The sequence below is a fragment of the Pristis pectinata genome, chromosome 2, assembly GCF_009764475.1.
Source record: "Pristis pectinata isolate sPriPec2 chromosome 2, sPriPec2.1.pri, whole genome shotgun sequence".
In the NCBI taxonomy this organism is placed as follows: domain Eukaryota; kingdom Metazoa; phylum Chordata; class Chondrichthyes; order Rhinopristiformes; family Pristidae; genus Pristis; species Pristis pectinata.
In genome coordinates, this window is record NC_067406.1 from 31,669,419 (window position 1) to 31,695,918 (window position 26,500).

The 26,500-nt window shown below is 42.2% G+C and overlaps 1 protein-coding gene and 1 long non-coding RNA gene across 3 annotated transcripts in view; one reads left to right on the top strand and one right to left on the bottom strand.

Annotated features, from left to right (window-relative positions):
• The window catches only part of LOC127567502 (uncharacterized), a 30,846-nt gene extending 26,851 nt beyond the window's left edge, over nucleotides 1–3,995 (bottom strand). The window contains exon 1 of the long non-coding RNA XR_007955887.1: nucleotides 3,903–3,995. This is a non-coding gene — a long non-coding RNA (uncharacterized LOC127567502). The remainder of the gene's footprint in view (nucleotides 1–3,902) is intronic.
• Nucleotides 3,184–26,500, top strand: part of LOC127567501 (mucosa-associated lymphoid tissue lymphoma translocation protein 1-like) — a 63,843-nt gene continuing 40,526 nt past the window's right edge. For both annotated transcript variants that reach the window (XM_052010467.1, XM_052010468.1), the window contains exons 1-6: nucleotides 3,184–3,361; nucleotides 3,449–3,695; nucleotides 10,144–10,310; nucleotides 11,878–12,002; nucleotides 18,503–18,650; nucleotides 25,094–25,272. In XM_052010467.1, coding sequence (XP_051866427.1) covers nucleotides 3,544–3,695; nucleotides 10,144–10,310; nucleotides 11,878–12,002; nucleotides 18,503–18,650; nucleotides 25,094–25,272 — 771 coding nt within the window. In that variant the 5' untranslated portion in view covers nucleotides 3,184–3,361; nucleotides 3,449–3,543. The remainder of the gene's footprint in view (nucleotides 3,362–3,448; nucleotides 3,696–10,143; nucleotides 10,311–11,877; nucleotides 12,003–18,502; nucleotides 18,651–25,093; nucleotides 25,273–26,500) is intronic.

Consider the following 26,500-nt stretch of genomic DNA (forward strand, 5'->3'; position numbering starts at 1 on the left):
AAACATGGTTAGCTGAACCCCAGTGGTTGAGCTACAATATACAGACAATCCTCGAGTTGCCTCCCAATACAACTCATACATGGATCAATAGAACCATAGAACAATAGAGCACAATATAGGCCCTTCGACCCACCATGTTGTGCCGACCTTCAAATCACACCATAGACTATCTAACCCCTTCCTCCCACATATCCCTCTGTCTTAAATTCCTCCATATGCTTATCGAACAATCTCTAGAACTTGACCAACGTATCAGCCTCCACTTCCACCCCAGGCAGCGCATTAAATGCACCAACCACTCTCTGGGTGAAAAACCTCCCTCTGACATCTCCCTTGAACTTCCCTCCCATTACCTTAAAGCCATGCCCTCTTGTATTGAGCATTGGTGCCCTGGGAAAGAGGCGCTGGCTGTCCACTCTATCTATTCCTCTTAATATTTGTATATACCTCTATCATGTCTCCCCTCATCCTCCTTCTCTCCAATGAGTAAAGCCCTAGCTCCCTTAGTCTCTCCTCATAATCCATACTCTCCAATCCAGGCAGCATCCTGGTAAATCTCCTCTGCACCTTTTCCAACACCTCCACATCCTTCCTATAATGAGGTGACCAGAATTGGACACAGTACTCTAAGTGTGGTCTAACCAGAGTTCTGTAGAGCTGCATCATTACCTCACGGCTCTTAAACTCGATCCCACGACTTATGAAAGCTAACATCCCTTAGACTTTCTTAACTACCCTATTCACCTGTGAGGCAACTTTCAGTGATCTGTGGATATGAACCCCCAGATCCCTCTGCTCTTCCACACTGCCCAGAATCCTTCCATTTACCTTGTACTCCGCCTTGGAGTTTGTCCTTCCAAAGTGTACCACCTCACACTTCTCCGGATTGAACTCCATCTGCCACTTGTCAGCCCAGCTCTGCATCCTAGCAATGTCCCTCTGTAAGCTTTGACAGCCCTCCACACTATCCACAACACCACCGATCTTTGTGTCATCTGCAAACCTGCTAACCCACCCTTCCATCCCCTCAGCTAAGTCATTAATAAATGTCACAAAAAGTAGAGGTCCCAGAACCAATCCTTGTGGGACACCACTAGTCACAGCTCTCCAATCTGAATGCACTCCCTCCACCACAACCCTCTGCTTTCTACAGGCAAGCCAATTCTGAATCCACATGGCCAAGCATCCCTGGATCCCTTGCTCTCTGACCTTCTGAAGAAGTCTACCATGAGGAACCTCGTCAAACGCCTTACTTAAATCCATGTAGACCACATCTACTGCACTACCCTCATCAATCTTCCTGGTCACCTCCTCAAAGAACCCTATCAGGCTTGTGAGGCAAGATCTTCCCTTCACAAAGTCATGCTGGCTGTCCCTAATCAGTCCATGATTCTCTACATGCTCATAGATCCTATCTCTTAGAATCCTTTCTAACAGCTTGCCCACCACAGATGTAAGGCTCACTGGTCTGTAATTCCCTGGACTATCCCTACTACCTTTTTTGAATAAGGGGACAACATTTGCCACCCTCCAATCCTCCGGTACCATCCCCGTGGACAACGAGGACTCAAAGATCCTAACCAATGGTTCAGCAATCTCCTCCCTCGCCTCGCGAAGCAGCCTGGGGAATATTCCGTCAGGACCCAGGGACTTATCTGTCCTAATATTTTCTAACAGCTCCAACATATCCTCTCTTGATATCAACATGCTCTAAAACATTAACCTTACCAATACTGTCCTCAGTGTCATCAAGACCACTTTCCTTGGTGAATACTGAAGAGAAGTATTCATTGAGAACCTCACCCACTTCTTTAGCTTCCAGGCACATCTTCCCACCTTTGTCTCTAATCGTACCTACCTTTACTCTCGTCATCCTTCTGTTCTTCGCGTACAAGAAAAAAGCCTTGGGATTTTGGGTCAGGTATCCCTGACCAGTATTGCCACCCCTCTTCCTCTTCTCCCCACCTCCCTATCCCTTTTAAAACACTGAAAACCAGGAATATTCAATATCCATTCCTGCCCTGGTGACAGCCAAGTATCTGCAAGAGTCACAATATCGTAGTCCCACGTACTTATCCAAGTTCTCAGTTCATCACCCTTATTCCTGATACTTCTTGCATTTAAGTAAGTGCACTTTAGCCCATCCACCTTTCTACTTTTATACCCTGTACTCTGCTTCTCCTTCCTCAAAGCCTCTCTGCCTGTTAGATCTAACTTTTCCCCATCCACTTCTTCCTCTGACCTACCCCTCTGGTTCCCATCCCCCTCGCAAACTAGTTTAAACCCTCCCGAACCACCCTAGCAAACCTGGCTGCAAGGATATTGGCCCCCCTCAGGTTCAGGTGTAACCTGTCCTCTCTGTATAGGTCCCAGCTTCCCCTGAAGAGATCCCAATGATCCAAAAAGCTAAAACCTTCCGTCCTGCACCAACTTCTCAGCCACGCATTTATTTGCCATCTCCTCCTATTCTTACCTTCACTATCACATGGCACTGGCAGAAATCCTGAGATTGCTACCCTTGAGGTCCTGTTCTTCAGCCTTCTGCCTAGCTCCCTAAACTCACTTTTCAGGACCTCATCCCTCTTTCTACCTATGTCATTGATATCAACATGAACCACGACTTCTGGTTGTTCTCCGTCCCGCTCAAGAATCCTGTGGACCCGATCAGTGACATCCCGGACCCTGGCAACATACCATCCGGGATTCATGCTCACTTCCACAGAATCTCCTATCTGTATAGCACACAACTCATTCTTTGTTAACAGCAGCTGAAAGAGAACTGGTTGCATTGTGGTATGACCCTTTATAGACAATTTCCTGATGTCACAGCTGTGAAGAAAGGGTTACTAAAGTGGGAAATCCACTAATGCCTCTTGTTCGTGAAACAGAGCAGTGTTAGGTGAGGGAGTCTGTTAACGTGTGTGTTTGAGAGTTTTCTGAAACCATTAGGAAGACTTCCAAAGCTGTTTTGATGCCGAAGAATGGAACAGAAGAATTTCCAGACCAGATTGTATTTATGTAAATGAGAACTACAATTCCCAGCTGCCTTTGTTTGTGGGGCTGTGCTACTAGTAAGTGATTCAGTACTGTATAAGCTAAGGACCAGGAAGTGTGTGGTTCACCGGTAGTAGGTGCTTTCACGAGAGTTTCACGTCTCTTTCTATGTTTCACTGTGGTGAGACGATGAGTAGAGTGGCAGCCAGAGATGGGATGGGTTGGGACTTTAATGCTAGGAGATGAGGGATTTAAAGACAGCAGCAAGATCAAGAGTGGGATAGGGTATACAGGGCTTGCTTTAGAATAACTTTGTCCACCCTTTTGAATTTGTTTCGGCATCAGCAGTTTGAAGTCACCGTTTCCAGTAAGTGTTACACGTTTTTGTTTGCTTTGAAAGGTGTCCGGTCGCGGCCAACCTTTGAAGGGTGACTGGGGATGTTTTATTTGGCAGGTGCTGCCTCCCTCCTGACCGAGCGTTGGGTGGCAGGGAGAAGCGGCGACGACTGCCGGAGCGAGAGGCGTACTCCTCTGCACTGACTCGCTGCAATGGCAGAGTCCGTGCAACTCACGGCGTCAAACATTAACAGCCTGAAGGAGCACACGCTGAAAAAGATAAGCGACCTGCTGGACAAGACCGACAGTTGCGGGTGGAGGAAACTGGCGGAAATCGTGGGAGCTGGCAAGCGTTTCAAGCTCAGGTACGTTGTCAGAAGAAATATTAGACTCGGTTTTACGTATAACTGACTTCTCACAAGGAAAATTCAAAACAAAACTACATATGTAGGAATTCAGCTGCGTTAACTCTGTTTCTCCTTCCGCAGATGCTACCTGTCCTGAGTTTTTCCAACATTTTATGTTTCTATAATTTTTTTTAAACAAGAACTGCTCTTTAAAATACAACTCACATTTTCTCTGCTGAAGGTGATTCATATTAGGGATAATAAGGGAACGTCTGTGATGTCTTCACACAAAACTCTGCAGGTCAGGCAGCATCTATGGAAGGAAATGGCCAGTCAATATTTAGGGTCGGGACCCTTCATCTGGACTGAAAGACAGAGGGGAGCTATAAAGAGGTGGAGGGAAGGGGCGAGGCAAGAGCTGGCAGGTGATTGGTGGATCCAAGTGAGGGGGGGCGTTAGGCAGATGGGGGGTGAGTGGGAATGGTGTCAGAGCTGGGAGGTAATAGTTGGAAGTGACAAGGGGCCGAGGATGATGGAATCTGTGTGGAGAGGTGTTACGAGAAAGGTTCATTTGGATCTCAAAGATACAGGTATCTGGACACACAGTCTTTTTGCTTTAAAAAGGAGAATTTTATTTACAAAGACAGATGCGGGAACAGAATGGGAAGGAACAAAAGTACCCTTGCACTCGGGTGATCGCAAAATGTGAGGGGAGTCACAACGGGGGTGAAGTGCGCGCGCGCGCACACACACACACACACACACACAAAAACAAACTAGTACAAATGATCAGGGAATGAACAAATACGTTGTCTGAATCCCCTAAATCTGGACAAACAACAGCGCTATGCTACTGGGAATCCACTTAGGACACTCCTAGACCCCTGTAGAAGTGCACCGCACCTTCTCACCTGTGGTCTCGACCCCAGCAGCAATCGGAAAAGAGAAAGAGCTGCCTACGTGTACCATCTTTTATAGGGCTGGAGCTGGGTGGAGCCCGCTCAGGTAATTCAAACAAGCCAATGATTCAGAACAAAGGTGTGTTACAAAGCCAATCCTTAGGTGTGCCTTTAATGGGTGGGGCGGAGCCGAACCCTTGATTGACAGTGGTGTAGCTTCCAACCCGACGGGCAATGCTATCATCTGACCATGGGGGTCAGTAGTGTTGTCACTGTCATCTGACAGCTATGGCCTTTCATACTACAAGAGGAAGGTGGAGCATGGAATAAAGGGAGAGAGGTGGGGTGGGGAGGGGAACCAGTGGGAGGAGTGTGTGGGTGATGGGCAGATGGGGAGGCTGGGGGAGGGGGAAAGTGGTAGGGTGGTGGGAGCCAGGTGGATCAGAAGAGAGAAAAGGGACAGAGGGGCAGTGGTAACCAGAAGTTGAAGTCAATGTTCGTGCTGCCAGGTTGCAGACTACGCAGTCTGAATATGAGGTGCGGTTCCTCTATTTTGTGTTTAGCCTCAAATTGGCTGCAATGAGAGCACCACATGCAATAAATAACGCTGGTGGATTTGCATGTGAAATACTGCCTCACCAGGAAGGGCTGTTTGGGGCCCTGGATGGTGGTGAGGGAGGAGGTATAGGGGCAGGTGTTACACCTCTTGCGGTTACGGGGGAGAGTGCCTGGGGAGGGATGGGTGGAGAGGGATGAGTGGACCAGGGAGTCGCAGAGAGAATGATCCCTGTGGAAAGTGGAGTGGGGGGGGGGGGGGAAGGGGAACCATTGTAGAAGGCGGAATTTGCAAAGAATGATATGTTGGCAGGGGAGGCTGGTGGCTTGGTAGGTGAGGACCGGGAGAGCTCTATCCCTGTTGTGCCTGAGGGTGGGAGTTGGGGTAGAAACCCCATTGAATTCTCCAACTTCCAGGAACTGCTCCCCCTCTGTCCCTTTTCTCCCTCCTGATCCACCTGGACCCCATCACCATATTTCTTTCCTCTCCCCACCCTCCCCATCTGCCCATCAGCCTCACACTCCTCCCACTGGTTCCCCTCACCACCTCCCACCCTTTATTCCATGCTCCACCTTCCTCTCCTATGAGATTGCATCACTTTCAGCCCTTTGTCACTTCCACCTATCACCTCCCAGCTTCTGATACCAGTTCTACTCTCCACCCTCCCCCATCTGCCTAACACTCCCCTCACATGGATCCAACCATCCCCTGCCAGCTCTTGCTCCACCCCTTCCCTCCACCTTTTTATGCTGGTGAGTTCCTCCAGCATTTTGTGTGTTGCTCCAGATTCCAACATCAGCAGTTTCTTGTGTCTCCATCTGTGATGTCTTCCCTGAAAATCATAATTAATGCACTTATAAAAATTCAGTTTTCAGGATCAGGCCAACATTTATTGCCTGTCCCTAATTGCCCTTAAACTAAGTAGCTTGCTGGGCTATTTCATGGACATGAGTGTTCATGGACTGCTTGACCACAATTGGCATCAGAGCTAAGCCTTATCCTGATTTAACAAGTGTAATTTATGCCAGATATTAATGGGTAATTGGGATTATACAGCATAGATTTTTTGGATTAATTCTTGGGATAATGGGTTTGCCACATAAACAGAGACTGAAGAAGCTTGACATGTACGCAATGGATTTTAGAGCAATTAGATGTGACCTGATTGAAACATGCAAGATTATGACAGGGATTGGCAAGGTAAATACAGAACATTGCCTCATAGAGTCATGAAACGATGCAGCACAGAAACAGGCCCTTCAGCCCACCAAGTTTGTGCCAACCATTTACACTAATCGAACAGTAATCCCACTTTGTATTCTCCTCACATTCTCAACAATGTCTCCCAGCTTCTGTAGCTCAGCTAAACACTAGGGGCAATTTACAGTGGCCAATGAACCTACCAACTCACATATCTGTGGGATGTGGGAGGAAACTGCATCACCAGAGGACACCCATGTGGTCACAGGGAGAATGTGCAAACTTCACAAGGACAGCATCCGAGGTCAGGTTTGAACCAAGATCTCCGGCACTGCGAGGTAATAGCTCTATTACCTCTTCAAACTAGAAAGTCTAGAATTGGGGATCATAGACTTGGGATAGGGGGTTGACCATTTACAATTGAGATAATGATAAAATCCTTCATGCAGGCAGCAATAAATTTTTGGAATGCTCAATGTCAGAAAGCTGTGAATGTTTGGTCATTGACTTTATTCAAGGCTGAGACCTTGAATTTTAAGGAAATTTGAGTGCAAAGGTATTGGTTGGGAAAGAGGATGAGATACAGAGTGAGTCTTATTAAATGACAGAGCAGTATTGTGGCTACAACTATTTACCATGTTTATAAATGGTAGGTATTTACAGATGATGAGGAAAGAAAGCCACATATCAGTCTTTGCTGTTGACACAAAGATGGATGGCATTGTAACTACTGTCAATGGAAGCGTAGAAATAAAATGCAAAACTGTGGCAAATGGATTTCAGTGTTGGGATATGTGAGGTTGATCAATTTGATGTATAAAAGCAAATAAAAGCACTTTGTAAATGATGAAAAGCTGGAAGCAAGTGTGTTCCAAATGCATAGATCATTAAACTATTTACACATAGAAAATATTCAAGAAGATTATATCTGGACGAAGTGAGTTGTAGGGAGAGGTTGGACAGGCTAGGACTTTATTCCTTAGGGCATAGGAGACTGAGAGGTGATCTTATAGAGGTGTATAAAATCACGAGGGGCATAGATAGGGTGAATGCACTCAGTCTATATTGCAGGAAAAGTACTAGAGGGCATAGGTTTAAGGTGAGAGGGGAAGGATTTAATAAGAACTTGAGGGGCAACTTTTTAATACAAAGTATGGTATGTATGTGGAATGAGGTGCCAGAGGAAGTGGTTGAGGCAGGTACAATAACAAGCTTTAAAAGACAATTGGACAGGTACATGGATTTGAAAAGTTTAAAAGGTTATGGGTCAAATGCTGGTAATTGGGGCTAACTTGGATGGGGCATCTTGGTTGGCATGGATTGGTTGGGCCAAAGGGTCTGTTTCCGTGCTGTATAACTCTAGGACTGGAATACAGGGAGATATAAGTAATGTCATAGCTATGCAAAGACATGGCTAGACTGTACTTGTAGCACCATCAGTATTTCTGGGCTTGTGATATATTGGCCCTGGAGAGAGTGTAACAAAGATTTACCAGAATGATATCTGGATGCCAAAGTTTAAATGATATTAAGAAGAGATAATATAAGCTAGTGTTTCATTTACTTTTGCTTTATTTAATGAATAGGGATGTTGCTGATTATTGTCCATCCTGTGCCTAGGTCACAAGTCAGGGTCTCTGGCATGATGAAGGGGCTCTGTGCTGTTTATAGCTCATTATCTAAATGTTGAGAGATTGTAGAACTCTGAGATGCAGAAGGATCTGGGTGTCCTAGTGCATGATTCTCAAAAGGCTAGTATGCAGGTAAAGCAAATAATTAAGAAAAGTAATAATGATATTATTTATTATGAGGGAAATTGAATATAAAAATGGGCAGGTTAGGCTTCAGTTATACCAAATGTTGGTGAGATCACATCTTGAATTCTATGTGCATTATTGGTTTCCTTACTTAAAGAAAGACGTCAAGATGTTGGAAGCAATTTAGAGAAGGCTTACTGGACTAATAATTGAAATGTATAGGTTTTTTATGTGGAAAGGTTAGGCATAGTACAGTGAGAAGGGACATGCTTGAAATATCTTCCAGAGAAGATCATGAGAGCTCTCGACAGTTTGGAAGTAAAGAAGATCTAGAATAAGGTGCTGGTGTTTAAAAGTAAGGTGTTGCCTATTTACATCAAAAATGAGGCAAAACTTCTTCTCGCAGAAGGTCTTGAGTCTTTGGAACTCATTATTCCTGTATTTTTTGCACTTTATTTATTTTCGTAATTTATAGTAATTTTATATCTTTGCACTATACTGCTGCCACAAAACAACAAATTTCACATCATATAAGTCAGTGATAATAAATCTCTTTCTGATTCTGATCCTCTCTTTCCCAAAGGGCAGTAGAAACACTATTTGAATACTTTTGAGGCAGAGGTAGATAGATATATGATAAGCAAGGAATTGAATGGTTATCACAGGTGGACAGGAATGCAGAGTTGAGGTTACAGTCAGATTGACCATGATCTTTTTCAATGCTGGAGCAGGCCTTCACAAGATCACAAGACAAGGGAGCAGAAGTAAGCCATTCAGCCCATTGAGTCTGCTCTATGAGCTAAAGAAAAAAAAGAAAAAGAAAAAAAAAAATTCCTTTCTCGCCCCAGTTTCCGGCCTTATCCCCATATCCCTTGATACCTTGACTAATTAGATACCTATCTATCTCCTCCTTAAATGCCTCCAATGATTTGGCCTCCACTGCTGTACGTGGCAAGGAATTCCATAAATTCACTACCCTCTGGCTAAAGAAATTTCTCCTCATCTCTGTATTAAACTGGTACCCCCTAATTCTAAGATTGTGCCCTCTGGTCCTGGACTCACCCACCAAGGGAAACAGCCTAGCCACATCTACTCTGTCCAGTCCTTTCAACATTCTAAATGTTTCTATGAGGTCCCCTCTCATTCTTCTGTACTCCAGTGAGTACAGTCCAAGAGCCGACAAACGCTCATCATATGTAAGCCCTTTCATTCTGGGAATCATCCTCATAAATCTCCTCTGAACCCTCTCCAACATTAGTACATCCTTCCTAAGATACGGGGCCCAAAACTGCACACAGTATTCCAAATGAGGCCTCACCAGTACCCTGTAGAGCCTCATCAACACTTCCCTACTTTTATACACTATACCTCTCAAAATGAATGCCAACATAGCATTCACTTTCCTTACTGCCGATCCGACCTGGTGGTTAACCTTTAGGGTATCCTGCACGAGTACCCCCAAGCCCCTTTGTACTTCTGTACTTTGAATTTTCTCCCCTTCTAGATAATAATCTGCCCTTTTATTTCTTTTTCCAAAGTGTACAACGGCACATTTCTCAACATTGAATCTCATCTGCCATTTCCTTGCCCATTCTCCTAAACTATCTAGGTCTCTCTGCAACCTTTCTGTTTCTTCAATACTCCCTACTCCTCCACCTATCTTGGTGTCGTCTGAGTGGTCAACTCCTGCTTGCAATGCCCGTATTGTGCAGCAGTGAGGTCTGAACCTGTAGAAGGTTTAATATGTAGACCACAGTCTCTATGTGAGATTCAGGAAGAAGGAGGCAGAGGAGGAGGAGGTGGAAGGTAATGTGGGCAATCCTTCCTTTTATATAAGTACATTAGTTATCTCTTGAACACATTATAAAAATTACCTTAAAGCTTCAGTTTATTACTTTATAACATGAAACAATTTACCTAGTTTTCCACCTTGGTTCCATCAGTACATCTCATTGGTTAAGCCTTTTGCAAACATAAAAAAATAGTTTATATACTTTGTCAATTTCTTTCACAATCTCAAAGATGTCACAAAGATGTAAACATTCTTTTTCCAGTTCAGAGGACCTCGACAAATGCTCATTGAAAACGCTGGACCCAGATGGAAGCCCCAGCCGAAGTTTGCTCCACTTGATGGGCAGCAGGGGTGTGACTGTGAGAGACCTCTTGGATTTCCTTCAAGCTATGGGGCACACTGAAGCTTTTCAGCTTCTGAGAGCTTCAGGTTGGTTTCAGTTCTGTGTTCATGGTGTTTGGAGGAATATTTTCTGAATGATGCTGATTTTCAGAGTCTTCTGACTGAATAAAACAAGACCATTTGTGGACCAAGAATGGCACTACATTTACTGCCTTTGTTTACAGTCGCTTATTCTGAACCATTCTGAGAATGGGTGGTTAGAGTATACACTTATTTAGGGTGAGAAGCTGCCTTTAATGTGTGAATTACTGCCCTACATAGATTGCAGGAGCTGGTTCTATTTTAAGGTATGTGGATAGTGCTGGCTCAGTGCATTGGTGTTAAATGTTGATTAACTTAACCCAGAGAACTTTATAGGCTTACAAAAGAGTGAAAGCTTTGTGTGGTTTAAAAAATATGTATTCCAGTTCACTGCTGGGTCTCCGTCATACTTCTGACTTGGCTACAGAGGCACATCACTAAGGTACTTTTCAAAGTGAAAGTTTACCCAAGCTCCTTGGCATCTCTGATATTAGCTGTCGATTACTTAGCTCAAGTCTTCATTATGTCTTCAAATTTCATTGAGTCCTCTCAAAATTCAGCTTGAGAGCATACCGGATTAGCAGCTAGTGTAGTGAGTTAATAACTTTGAGACAAAATGTGGCTGTGGCAGAATGCGTGGAGGTATTCTACAAAGTGATCACCCAACCTGTGTTTGGTTTCTCCAATGTAGAGGATTCCACATTGTGAGCATTGAATATAATACACTAAATCAGAAGAAGTGCAAATGAATTTATGCTTCACACTTAACCCCCCTTTTTCAGCATTCTGAAAGCACTGTCCCCTCTGACTGCCTGCTCTACTCTTCCACCTTCGCCAACTACTCCCCTTCTCACAGCAGCCATGGGAGATGCAACACTTGCCCTTTTAGTCTCTTTCCTTCCCACTCTCTAGGGACTCAAGGAGCCCTTCCAGGTGAAAGAGCAATTCACTTGCATTTCTTCCAATTTAGTGTATTGCATTCAGTGCTAGTGATGTTGCATCCTCTACAAGGAGAAACCAAATGCAATTGGGTGACTGCTTTGCAGAACACCAATGTTCAGTCACAAGGGCAATCTTGAGTTTCCAGTCACCTATCACAGTAATTCTCTGTCCTACTTTCTGTCTTTGACCTCCTTTGCTCCAATGATGCCTGGCAAAAGCTGGTGGAACAGCACCTCATCTTCAGACTAGGCACGTGACAACTCTCAGGATTTAGCTATTTCGGGTCTACAGCCCTTTTTGCCATAGATGTGACTGGTCCTCTCTATTTCAATATATTACATTTTAAACTGTTTCTGTATCATTTTGTTCCAGCTGTTTTTAAAATAGTTGTTACCTTGACAACTTTTGCTTGCAGCCTGTCGCAGATGTTCCCTCCGTTCTCTGCAACTTAAAATGCGCTTGTCTTTACATTTTTCTAGTTCTGATGAAGGGTCATTGACATGAAAACATTGGCTCTCTTTCTCTCCCACTAATGCTGCGTAACTTTTGGATGCTTCTGGTTCTGCTTCAGTGCTTAGGATGTAGCCCACCAAATGGCTTAATGATTTTGAATCTTAATTTTTTTTTTCAGCTTCATTGAAGATTCTCGTTCAGCCAGTTTCCCAGGCAGTTCTGGCCGGCCAGGCAGTGAGACTCTATTGCGAAGCAACAGGGCATCCGAATGTTGAATATCAATGGTTCAGAAAGAATGCAGAGGTGATGGATACAAAATGGCTTTCACATAAAAACAGGCATCATTTAATTTAACCATATATTTGTAGTTTACTTCCCTGTCCTCTGCTGTTCTTCTGATGATATTGGCATCAAACTTCCACCGTGCCCAACACCACTTCATCTCTGGGTAACCCAGATTTAGTCTTTGCACAGTACCTGCACTTTGATTCTAGGATCACTGGATTCCAATCAAGAGGTAAAATGCCCAGGTGATTTTATTTTCTCTCCATAAGTCAGGGAGCCTTCTGGTCATTTCTAATGTCCTTCCCAACGCTTATTTAAATGAGGCAATGGTTGACCCAAATGAGATCAGTAGGGGCAGGAGAAATCAGGCACAGAACTGATTTCTCCTAAGCTGTAAATTTCAATAATTCTTTGTAAGAGATTGAGAGAGAATGGAGGGAGGATGGAGGGTTGGAGCACAGAGAAGAGTGAGAAGAAAGGAGGAAGATGAGGGGGGCAAAAGTGCTTGGAATGGAGGAATGGAAGGAGGGAGCTGGAGGAAATGGGCCTGGCGGAGGGAGGGAGAGGGAGAGAAGGAGAATAATTGCCAATGGCCCTGTATTGGATTGTGCATCCTATATTTAAATATGGAATTGGCTACCCTGTATAATATTAGCCCATTATGCCTTTTGTATACTTTTCCAAATCTGGCCATTCTACCTACAAAGGTAGGTCCTGGATCAATTCAGAGTCAAACCATGCTGGGATAGTGCTTGTTCTGGCAGACCCAATGGCAGGATTTTGTGGTCATTGGTGAACATTGTTAGCTTACTGCCCACCTTAAAAATCAATAACAACTTAAGTTAGTGAAGAGCATCATCTAGAACCTCCTAATAGCAGCTGAAGGTGAAGCTTAACAAGGCCCAATTTCAAGCCTAACCTTATATGAAATGCAATATTGTCAATCCAACTTGCCACCCAGCTGGAGATCTGTTACCTGCGAAGGTAACAAAATTTGTTTTGTCTTTTTCTTGTTATTTAGAAAGCTTTTAAACATTTGAATTTTTGATTTCTGACAGGCTTTGTTTTAATTACATTGGGCTTTGGGTTTGTTTGGAATTGTAGACTGTTGGTCATGTGTGCCTCAATCTTTTCCCCTGTATGAAATCTGTAAAGTTGGGTGGCAGTGCAACATGTGTAGAGGAAGTTAGGAGAATTCAAGGTGATTTGGATAGGTTGGGTAAGTGGGCAGATACTTGGCAGATGAAGTTTAATGTGGATAAGTGTGAGGTTATCCACTTTGGGAGCAGGAACAGGAAGGCGGATTATTATCTGAATGGTGTGGAGTTAGGTAAGGGGGAAATACAAAGGGATCTAGGAGTCCTTGTTCATCAGTCACTGAAAGTGAATGAGCAAGTGCAGCAGGCAGTGATGAAGGCTAATGGAATGTTGGCCTGTATTACAAGGGGAATTGAGTACAAAAGCAAAGAGATTCTTTTGCATTTGTACAGGGCCCTGGTGAGACCACTCCTGGAGTATTGTGTACAATTTTGGTCTCCAGGGTTAAGGAAGGATATCCTGGCTATAGAGGGTGTGCAGCGTAGGTTTACGAGGTTAATTCCGGGGATGTCGGGACTGTCTTATGCTGAGAGGTTGGAGAGACTGGGATTGTACACGCTGGAATTGAGAAGATTGAGTGGGGATCTGATTGAAACATACAGGATTATTAAGGGATTGGACAAGATAGAGACAGGAAATATGTTCCAGATGTTGGGGAAGTCCAGGACCAGGGGACATGATTTAAGAATAAGTGCTAGGCCATTTCTCTCTTCTTCTCCCAGAGGGTTGTGAATTTGTGGAATACACTGCCTCAGAGGGCAGTGGAGGCCAATTCTCTGGGCACTTTCAAGAAGGAGCTAGATAGGTTTCTTATAGATAGGGGAATCAAGGGATATGGGGACAAGGGAGGAACAGGATATTGATTGTTGAGGATCAGCCATGATCTCAAAATGGCGGTGCAGACTCGAAGGGCCGAATGGTCTACTTCTGCTCCTATTGTCTATTGTCTATAATTCAAATTAAATCAGCAAGTTTTGACTGTGGTCAAGGCCATCACCTGAATGTCTCATGCCTTAACTAGTTTTATTCGATTTTTATTTAGTCATGAGATGTGATGTCACTGGAAAAGCCAACACTTGTTGCTCATCCTTAATTGACCTGGAGAAAGAGGAGAAAAACTGCCTTCTTGAACCACTGCCATTGTCTAATGAATGTACTTACTGAGAGCTGTAGGTTAGGCAGTTCCAGGATTTTGACCCAATAACAGTGAATGAACAGGATATATCTTTTTAAGTCCAGATAGTGTGTGATTTTGATGGGAACTTGTAAGTGATGGTATACCACACACATGCTGGGTCATAGAAACTGTAGGTTTCTGAATTATTTAGAAAATCCTGGCAAGTAACTGCAGTGCTTTTACTGATGATAAATGCTCCAGCTATCTGGTGGTGGAGTGAGTGAAATTTTGTGATGGGGGATGATGCAAAACAAAAACGTTTTGTTCTGAATGGTTTCAAACTTCTTGAGTTATATTGGAGCTGAACTCATCCATGAACGTGGAGTCTATTCCAAAACTTGGAGCTGGTCGAAAAGTAAGGTAACTAATCACTAACAGAATATCCACCCTTTATAACTGCACTATTTATGTGGTTGGTCTATGTAAATTTCTGATCAATGGTAAAACAAAAAAAAAGGGATTAGTGTAGGATCAGAGTAGACGGGTGCTTGTTGGTTGGCATGGACTTGGTATTGGTTTATTATTGTCACTTGTACCGAGGTACAGTGAAAAGCTTGTCTTACAAACCGATCGTACAGGTCAATTCATTACACAGTGCAGTTACATTGAGTTAGTACAATGTGCATTGATGTAGTACAGGTAAAAACAGTAACAGTACAGATTAAAGTATCACAGCTACAGAGAAAGTGCAGTGCAATAAGGAGCAAGGTCACAACAAGGTAGATTGTGAGGTCATAGTCCATCTCATTGTATAAGGGAACCATTCAATAGTCTTATCACAGTGGGGTAGAAGCTGTCCTTAAGTCTGGTGGTACGTGCCCTCAGGTTCCTGTATCTTCTACCCAATGGAAGAGGAGAGAAGAAAGAATGTCCCGGGTAGATGGGGTCTTTGATTATGCTGGCTGCTACACCAAGACAACGAGAGGTAAAGACAGAGTCCAAGGAGGGGAGGCTGGTGTCCGTGATGCGCTGGGCTGTGTCCACAACTCTGCAGCTTCTTGCGGTCCTGGGCAGAGCAGTTGCCGTACCAAGCCGTGATACATCCAGATAGGATGCTTTCTATGGTGCATCGGTAAAAGTTGGTGGGTCAAAGTGCTGTATGACTCTCTATCATCATGTGTATGATGCAGATGGCGAGCAATTTGGTAATGGCAAAGCTACTGAAGATCAAGGGGCAGTAAGTTAGACTCTTTCTTGTGGGAGATGGTCATTCTGTAACATTTCTGTGGCAAAATGTCACACCACGTGTCAATACAAGTAAGTGGATACTGCTGAATTACGTTCACAGGATGAAACATGATTGTTTATTGAACTGCAAGTTCCATCGTTATAAATGAGACATGCAATTTCTCCATAAACTATTCTGCAGTGGCACACCCATGATCAGGAATGCAGTATAGTGAAGGAGTGAACATATTTGTATGGAGTTACTGAATCTTAAAATGAGCTTACTGATTTCAAATCTTTGCATTCAACCTAATTTGAATGTTAGTTTTCTTCTTGCTGACTTCCCTTAATTTGCTTTTTCTGTTCCACCTTTTGTTTCTCATTTGTTTCCTTTTCTGTTCCATTCCAGATTGCTCCAAAGAAAATTTAGAACTTTCCAATGTATAATCCTGTATTTATTTAGATTCTGTTTACAAAAGCACGAGCCTCATACCTATCCATCGTTACCCTCCTGCTCTGAGAGTCTGTTCCTACTCCTGACCCTGATTTGGTTTTCAAGAGATCTTTGTTTTAACATTAAGGGCTTAATAGTTTATTCCCTCAATTTTTTTATTATTGAATGTGCAGAGATTACATTAACCATTGATTAAGAGGAGTAATTAGTCCCAGAGGCTAGTTTTGCACTGCAGTAGCTTAATTGAATCATGTCTTAATCTTATTAACAACGTGAAATCCCACCAGGGAGGCCATTTTACTCTATTTCACTTGCCATATGCATTTTACCAAAATCCAGTAAACTAGAATATTAACATACAAGTGCAAATCCCTCTCCTAGCTGTCTGTATTGGAATCATGACCAAGCAACATAAAGCAGGAAAAGCAAAAATGCTGAAAAAACTCAGTAATGTCAAGGAACATTTGTGAAGAGAGAGGAGTTAACATATCAGATCCATAAATGTGGATTTGTTTATTGACTTGAGATGATAACTCTGTTTCTATCTGCATATTATAAATCAGAAGCAGTGATCTGCAAGTCATTTCTGTAGTTACCAACTTATAATACATGATAACTGGAACTGCTGATCTGAAATTGATATTGTTAAAACAACTGAAAAATAGGATGTATATGTAGTATCATAGCAATCTGAAATTGTTTTCAGGCTGCAAATGGGAATTGCCACAGAGCTGCACTGTCAGATATTATGGTCATCAACCTTTCATCTCCAGTGTGGTGACTCCTTAGCTGTAGGGTTTGGATAGGGTCATTTTTCCTTTTATTTATTTATTGTTAATGTAACATCACTGACAAGACTATCTTTAATTGCCCATTGTTAATTGCCCTCAAAAGGATGGTGATGAGGTACTGTCTTTCCAGTGAAAGTACTTCATCAGCTCTTGGGTGGGGAGTTCCAGAGTTTAGATACAACAATATATTTTTAAGTCAGGTGTGTGTGATATGGAATTGAATCTAGAGGCCTGTATTCTCTTAAGTTTAGGACAATACAAGGTGACATTACTGAATTTTTCATAATTATTACCGGCTTCAAAAGGGTGGATGCACAGAAAATGCTTCCCCTGTCTGAGGAGCCCAGAAGCAGGGATCTCAGACTAAGGGGTAGGCAACTTCGGGTGGAGATATTTCTTCACTCAGAGGCTGGTGAAATTTTGGAATTCTCTAACCACAGGGCTGTGGTAGCTCAGTCATTGAGTTCGTTCAACACAAAGATCAATAGGTTTGTGGATATTAATGGAATCAAGGAATAAGGGGACACAGCAAGAAATGGAGCTAAGGCAGAAGATAAGCCAAGATCTTGATGAATGGCAGAGTAGGCCCAAGGAGCCCGATGACTTACTCCTGCTCTTAATTATTATTTTTTTATATGCTTTGGTTATAAAAGCAATTAATTAGTTTTACATTTGCACAGTATTTATGTCCTTTTGTTTTTCAATCAAGTGCACTCTGGCTCCTTGAATGGCTTATAATTGTATTGATTCTGATATGCTGGGATTTTATTTTTATGAGAGTCTAAATTGCTTTGTTGCAACGTGCTGAATCCCAAAATTAAAATGCAAGTTATATTCTGTTACTGTTTGCCCTCTACCCACAGCTTAATTTTAATTAGTATTTTGCATTAATATTTTTTTTACTCTGTCTAATATCATACACCTCCTCAGGCACTCCATTACAGGAAACACAAATATTTCCAGTCTTTCCTTATAACTCAGGCTCTTGATATGAATGATCAACCATTTTGCCTTTCCTCTGTGCTGTTTCTAGTCTTCAGATGTCCTGCATAATAACAAGATTCTTAAAATACATGTGGCATGATGTTTCAGGTCAAATCAGAATCAACCAACACTAATATTAAATAAAGGATCTAATGTTGGAACTTGGTAAGAGAATATGTTGTAAAAAGGACTGGTATTAGCAATTTTTTATTTGGAATATCATGGGAAAACTATTAATAAAAGTGGATTGAGACCGGAAGAAGGGACATAGCAACAAGTAGTTCACCTCCTGATACTCAAAACCGTCCTACCATATACAATGCAAAGTTAGGAAAGTAATGGAGAGCTCTTTACCTGCCTGATTGAGTGCAGCTCCATCAACACCCAAAAAGCTCCATGCCATCAAGAATAAAGCAGCCCACTTGATTGGTACCAAATTTACCACCGTGAATATTCAGTTCCTCAATCAACAGGGTGTAGTGAGTACCATCTATAAAATGCACAGCTGCTACTTGCCCAGGCTTCTCCTACAGGCTTCTCCTTCTATGGCTTCTACCACCTCAAAGGACAAGGGTAGGAGGCAGCTGGGAACACATCCTCCTGCAGGTTTTCCTCCAACAAACATGTCATTGAGACTTGAAATACGTATATTGCAATGTCTTTGTCATTGCTGAATCTGAAACCCAGATCCCACCTTTAGCAGTAGGACTACAGCAATTCAAAAAGGCTGTTCTACACCACCTTGGAATAGGCAATAACTGCTGGCCTTGCTCATGATGTTGTCATTCTGTAATTATTTTTGGAATTACTTAATTATTTAACAATTTATGTTTTTGTTGATAAACAGGTTCCAAATGGTAACACTCCAGAGCTTGTGATTAATCCAGTCAGTATAAATGACACAGGATGGTACATCTGCAGAGTGAACAGTGGCTGCTTTTTTGAATTCAGCCTCTGGGCACAACTGGAGGTTTATAATTTCAGTGCTGCCGGCGGTGAGTTACAACTTCTGCTGGAAAATTTCATTTGCTGTAGAATGTAATATGTAACATATTCCATAGCCTACTGTTGAAAAACAATGGTTTATTCTCAATATGATTCATTACAGGTATTAAGTGTTATATATCAGTTCTGAGAATTACCCAGAGCTTCACTTCAGCTTGTAAGTGCAGAGCACTGTGTATGGCAAATGCATACTGACTGGGAGGTCTCAGTCTGTGTAGAGTTACATTAAGAATAGCATGCAATGGAACAGAGCTAAGTGGATCAGATCAAAGCTCTGCAATCCTGGAACAGTTTAGTAGTGAATGGTGGTGAACAATTAAACAACTAATGGAAGGAAGGTGCTCCAAGAACATCCTCAACAATGGTAGCATTCAGCTTGTGAATGCTGAAGACAGATTGAAAAATTTGCAAAGATGTTTAGCCAGAGGTGGTGAGTGCACAATCCATCTTGGCTTCCTCCTGAGATCTCCACTATCAAAGAAGCCACCCAGCCTCTTCTAGATGGTATTAAGAAACAGATAAGAACATTGGATACAATAAATGTCGTAAGACCAGAAAACATTCTGGCTGTAGTATGGAAGACTTGCACTCCAGTATTAGACAATCATCTAAACAAATTGTTCCAATGCAGTTACAACACTGGCATCTACGCAACTATGTGCGTAGTAATTGCCCAGTAATGTCCTGTTTACAAAAAGCAGAAAAAATTCTATCTGGTTAATTAGTGCCCAATAGGTCTATGCGATCAGTCATCATCTGCAATGGAAGGTGTTATCAATAATGCTATCAAGTAGCACTTAGTCACTGATTTATCTGCTCACTGATGCCGATTCAGGAATCTCACTCCAGTCTTCATCACAGTCTTGGTCCAGACTTGGACCAAAGAACTGAATTTCAGACATGAGGTGAGAGTGAGGGGTAAATCGGTTTCCTAGACATATTGATATTAATTTGACCAAGTGTGGCTTCAAGAAGTCCTGGTAAAACTGAAGTCAATGGACGTGAAGAGGAAAGCACTCCAACAGCCATACCTCAATAAAGGAAGATGGTTGTGTTTGATGGACGTCAATCATCCCAGCCCCAGGGCATCACTGCAGGAGGTCCTCAGTGCATTGTCGTAGGGCCAACCATTTTCAGCTGCTTCATTAGTGACCCTTCTTCCATCAAAAGGTCAGTTGTAGGGGTGTTCACTGGTGATTGCATATTGTTCCATTTGCCACTCACAAGCAAATGAAGCAATCTACACCTGCATTCAGCAAGATCTTGACAACATTCATGTATAGTTTGATCAGTGGCAAGTAATATTCATGCTGCAATGGTGCCAGGCAATGTTATCTCCAGCAAGAAAGAGTCTAACCTACTCCTAACATTCTATTTTAATTACCATTGATGAGTCCCCCACCATTGATATCCTTGAGGGTTATCATTGACTAGATACTTGACTGGACCAGCCATATAAATTGCATGGCTACAAAAGCAAGTCAGAGGCTCGGTGTGCTGTGGTGAGTGACTTGCCTCCCGACACCTCAAAACCTTTCCACGTCTAACAGGCACAATGAGAAATGCAATGGAATACTTTACAATTGTCTGGATGAGTGCAGCTTCAACAACACTCAAGAAACTTGAAACCATCCAGGACAAAGCAGCCCACTTGATTGCAAATACATCCATCACTAAATATTCACTCCCCACATTACTGTATGATGTGCAATCTACAAACATACTGCAATTATTCACCCAGGTACTCTGACAGCACCTTCCAAACATGAAATCTCTACCACTAAGAAAATGAAGGGTTCTGGTGCACTGGAGCGCCATCACTGCATGTTCATACCGAAGTTATGCAGCATCCTGATTTGGAAATAAATCTTTCATCATCACTGGTTCTAAATCCTGGAACTCCAAGAGCATTGTGGGAGTACTTCACCAGATGGACTGCAGCAGTTCAACAAAGCAACTCAACATAACCTTCTCAAGGGCAATAAGTGTTGGCCTTGCCAGTAATCATTGCTAAGTCAGGAGTAGGTGTGTTACAGTTGAATAACGTGGGAAGAGGAGTTAGCCAGGTTTGACTGGCTTCATAGCTGCATTGGATTTTGCTGGGAGGTGTGTGCCCAAGGACATTGAGCGAATAAAAGAGCAAGCTTGGTTATGCTCCTGTAGAGCAATGAATGTCATTAGTCTGGTGTTGACACAGGATTAAGAATAAAGGAGAGGCACCAGTATACTGTCATACTGTTAATTTGAAATCCACCTTTTGGTTACCTGACACCTGATGTCTCCTTACTTCCTTTCCCAAAACATAGAGTCATAGAGTCGTACAGCACCGAAACAGGAACTTTGGCTCACTTTGTCCTTGTCAACTATTGAACATCTAGACTAGTGCTATTTCCCCTCATTTGGTCTGTGGCCTTCTACACCTTGGCAATTCAAGTGCTTCTCTAGATGCTTCTTAAATGTTGTGAGAGTAGCTGCCTCGACCATCTCTTCAGGCAGTGCATTTCACTGTGTGGAAAAAATTCCCCCTCATATCCTCTCTATACGTTCTACTCCTCATCTTTATACCTATATTCTCTTAGATACCCCACCAAAGGAAAAAGATTGTTACTATCTACCCCATCTATCCCCCTCATAATTATGTACTGTATATCTTCATCAAGTCACTCTTCATCCTCTGCTGTTCCAGAGAAAACAATTCCAGCTGCTCCAGACTCTCCTTATAACTGAAATACTCCAAATCCAGGCAACAACCCTGCATAGCTACTTAGAATAAACTTGGGATATGCAAGCCTTTATTAGAAAACTATGTAAACACTTTCTTCAACTACTGTTCAAATGATGTGTCAATTTAGAAATCACTTTCAAATTATGTTACTTAATTGTTGGTATCAATTGCAATAATGATTGACTTATAAAGAAATGTAATTGGGTTGCATTTCAGGAATGTTAATGGTATGTCCATGTCCATGCAAATATATGAAACAGTACAAAAGTTTTCTTTTACTTCAAAATGCGGACTGGATCTACAGAGAAAAACTTGAACTGCATTTGCCTTGGGTGATACTGAGGTGATTGAAGGCCTTTTAACTTTTCGTCTCATCACAAGAGAAATTTGAAGTGATAAACTAAAAGAACTGCACAAGCAGTTTTCTTACAACTCCCTTCAGAGAGTGTTGGCTTAAATTCTGATGGCAACTCCATGACAATACCAGTAAATTATCCTACCTCTATCATGGCCAAGAGCTGCTTCTATATAGACACGTGGTAGCACAGACTGGATTTGTTAAATGGAAGATAATAAATTTTGAAGTGCAATAGAATTTGATTAAAGCCCTTTCACTTCATTCATGTAGCTTATCATGGCATCAGATGCAATGAATGTGTAAATGAGTTGTAGCATGATCCATCCATGGTATTTTTCTTTGGAGTCACAAGCTACCCCTACCAGACACCCTTTCCACTGTCTCTGAGCCAGAGCAATGGGCCAAGTATTCCATGATCTTGGGTATCCAGCTCAAACTGCCTCAGTACCAATAAGCAGAGGCTCAACTAGTCAGTTCTGTCTGTAAGACCACAGAAGAGGGATGTGGTTAAGTCGCAGGATACCTAATCAGTTCTCCATTTTGTAACATAACATGTGACGGCCTTCTGTTTTGTAACATGTCTACTTATGGATTACTACTTGTCTAACTGTTGCAATGCTGCTTCCACCCTGGCCACCTCAACAATAGTCAACACAGTAAAATATGCATTCTTATATAAAAATATATGTGATGTTTTCTTAACATCGGCTTTGAACAAAAGGTCAGCCAGTAATAACTCAATGAAGCCTAACTCCATCAGCTGGGTGGGACTGACTTTAAAGAAATCTCTTCAGTAGCCGAGATTGAAGTTGATTGACTGGATCTGGGTGTGGACCATCAAATAGTTTTTAAGATGCAATCTCTGGCTCCATGCTGAACATTACAAGTCAGCTCTGTCCAACAAAGGAATTTTTATATTTATTCTCTAATTATGGGGATTACTGGGAAAAGTGGAATCTATTGCCCATTCCCAGTTGCAGTTTTGAAGATTGAAATGGACCACCTCCTTGAATTAGTGCGGTCTGTATATTGGAACAAATTTCCACTGTACTGTTAGGTGGAGAGTTCCAGGATTTTTAACTGACAACAATGACAAAATGGCAACCTACTTCCAAGTAAGGATGCTCTGTGACCTGGAAGGAAACCTACAGATGGTGTTTGATCCTTGCACCTGCTGCCCTTCTCTTAAGGATAGATGTTGAGGAAGCCTTGCTGAGTTGGTCAGGTCCATTTTGTAGAACATAGTGCAGCCATCGTGCATCGGAATGACTGAATGTTTAAGGTGATTGATGGGGCAGCTTCGAGCCGGGCTCAGTTTTTTCCTCCAAAGGTCTTAAACAGTTGCCAATGAAAGTCAGCACTCTGGGCTACAGAATTTGTGACCCTCTTCTCAGCTAACCTGAATGAAGGGAACAAATAAATGTCTCACTATTAATCACCTCAGACTAGTAGTTATGAAGATTATTCATTGCTTGGGATGAGGATATCAAGAAAAAGATACCTTATAGTCTGAGCAAAAATCAAAAGAACTGCAAATACTGGAAATCTGAAACACAATCAGAAAATGCTGAATATGCTCAGCAGATCAGGCCACATCTGTGGGAAGAGAATCAGAGTCAACGTTTCAGGTTGGAGACCCTTTGTCATTTCTGTTTCTCTTCCCTGCTGAGTATTTTCAGCATGTTCTGTTTGTTTTTGTTTTAGATATCTTGTAGTCTGGGTACTAATCATCAATTTATATAAAAAAGTGTTTCGAACTACTTCTAAGGAGCACTATTTCAGGCAATGTGCCAGTAGCCTAAGTTGTCTGGGCTTGCAAATCATGACCTCCTACGCTTTAGACAACCACTGTCTGGCTATGAAAAGCATGCACTTTGGTAAAAACCTAACAATAGTTGGCTTGACTCACGGCTCTTTGTTGAGAACAATAATTTGTATGCCCTGGTAATAACCCCTTAAATGTTTTATGATGTAATTTACAATTAAAAACATTTAATGTTACGTGCATTTTTGCCAGATTAGGCATATTATAATAGCACACATCTGGCCAGGGGAATTGTAGAGGTTAATGCACTGAAGGTACCATAAATAAGCTCTGCAGCTTAATTCCTGGCTAACTAATCTTTCTCCCAACAGCTCCAATCTTTCAGTCATTAACACTCCAGTTCTTGATACCATCATCCTCATATCAACTTCCTCAGTTAGCCACAGATGAATCATCCTTCTCAAAGAGTCTTTATTTCTCAATGAAATAATGATTTAGGACCAACCGTATACCTACCTTTGCTACTGGACCTCACCAGAGATGGGGTATTTTGTAGCTAGTTATTTCCTTCTTGTTCTCCTTTAAATCCTCTCCACTGCCAACATGGCATGAGTCAGTAATGTGCTATACAACTCCTAAACAGCACAACCACACTCAAATAACCAAGAATCCACTTGATGAACAATGCATCCACCACTTTTTATATCATCCCGCACCATTCAGCCCCATGCACACAGACAACTGCCATTTCCACATATGCCTGCTTAATGTACCAGGTGCAAGAAGCACTGTAGCAACTCATTGAGACTGCTTTTGAAACATCTTCCAAACCTGCAACCTGCACCACCAAAATGGGCAAGGGTAAGTGTTGCACTGGAACAGCATCAGCTCCATTTCCCTTCATATTAAATATAATTGTGTCATGTTGCAGGGTCAAAGTCCTGGCATGCTCCATCTAGCAGTACTATAGCATTAGAGTAGAAGGCTCACCTCTCCATCATTGACAACTGGAGATAGGCAGTAGATGCTGGTCTTGCCAACGGCAGCCATCTTTCTAAAAAAACAAGCTGCTGCAGGAGCTCAGCAGGTCAGGCAGTATCTGTGGAGGAAAATAGACAGTCGACACTTTGAGGAGCCAAAACATCGACTGTCCATTTCCCTCCATAGATGCTGCCTGACCCACTGAGTTTTTCCAGCAGCTCGTTTTTTGCTCCAGATTCTAGCATCTGCAGTTTCTTGTGTCTCCCAACTTTCTGCTCCTTTGTAAAGATTAATGCTTTTTTTTAACCATATTTCAAAGCAACATCTGATTCTTTCAGTTTCCTAAAGATTATGCGAAGGGCACGGCTAATCACAGTCTGTGCTGTAATATATGGTTCATCTGACATAGTTACTTTCTCTCCATTACCTCCCTCATTTTGTTAATCTCTAAGTTTTATTTTTAGCACAACTTCACTGCTACTGCCACCGCCACCCAGCCAGTTGCTCTGACTTGCACATAAAGTTTTTATTCTATGCCTACAGAATAGACAAAGACTATATATATGGTGAGCAGCCAATAATGATAAAATTGTTTTCTTTCCAGGAAGAAGATTCTTTACCAATGAGACCAGGCTCCAGATTATAAATCAACCACAAGCCCAGAAACTAATGGTAGGGGATACTCTGATATTGGAATGTACTGCAATTGGCATACCAATGCCACGTTATCAATGGCTGAGAAATGGTATACCAGTCACCAATGGCTCTGAAAGACATTACAAGGTAGTATCCAATGCTTTGATGCTGTGTTTAAATTTGTGAAGAGTGTACTCTGTTCAAATGTACTGCTTTTTCTTCTGAACTTCTCCTGAAAGTATATTGTGATGGAAAAATAGCTGAGGTGGTGCACTTAAAATGTACACAAGGATACACATGACATTTATAAAATGAGAAATTCCAGGGATGCCCACAGGACAGGCAGCATCTGTAGAGAGAAAAAGAGTTAATATTTCAGGTTGATTACTTTTAATAAGTTTTTGTATTTCAACAATATGACAGGATGTTGCATTGCAATGACAACACATGGAGATGCTGCAGGTCCCATTACAACATCTAGAGAACACCAGGAACTTGTTATCCTGGTGCTCCAGTCAATGCTTTCCCGGGAGTCAATAGCTTGATTGTCTGGTATTGTCACCGTGCTGCATCTGCTCCAGACTGACCTTGAAGTAGCCTGCAACTCACTTGCCAAGTTTAAATGAGACAGAGACCTCAACAAATTGGACTTTCTCACCACTGCCCAGTGCAATCTCTACCAGATACAAGTCAAAGGTTATAGTTGACACCAGTAGGTCTTAGGGACTAGTTTTCTTCATCATGAATTCTTTCTCAGTCTGGAATTCCTGCCCTAATACAAAGACTTAAACAGATAAACCTGGCTGACACTTCAGTGCAAAACCAAGGGAATTATAATAGACTGGGATGCTGTCTTTTTGATAAGATGTTAAACCAAGGCCTCTCTTGTCTTCTGGATAACTGCAAAAGATCCCATGGTACGATATGAAGATAGGCAAGGATGCTCTCCTCAGTGTCTGATCCAATATTTATTACTCAATCAGTGTCATTAAACCAAATAACCTGGTCATTTGTTTCACTGCTTTTTGTAAGACCTTTCATCGCAATGTGCAAAATATGTTACACATTAATGACTATATTTTAAAAATGGTATCTTTGGCTATTAAACAGTTTGGGACCCTTTTTGATGTCATTTAGATCTTGTGGCAAACCTGTACCATGAACTTAAGTTGTTTCTTTCTAAGAGTCAGGTACGGTTCTATTTTCTTGAGCTATTTAATATTTATGTTTGCATTCATAGAGTCATAGAGCAATACAGCACGGATACGGGCCATTTGGCCCAACAAGTCCATGCCGACCATAAGGTCCACCCAGCTAGTCCCAATTTCCTGCATTCGGCCCATATCCGTCTAAGCCCCGCCCCTCCATGTACCTA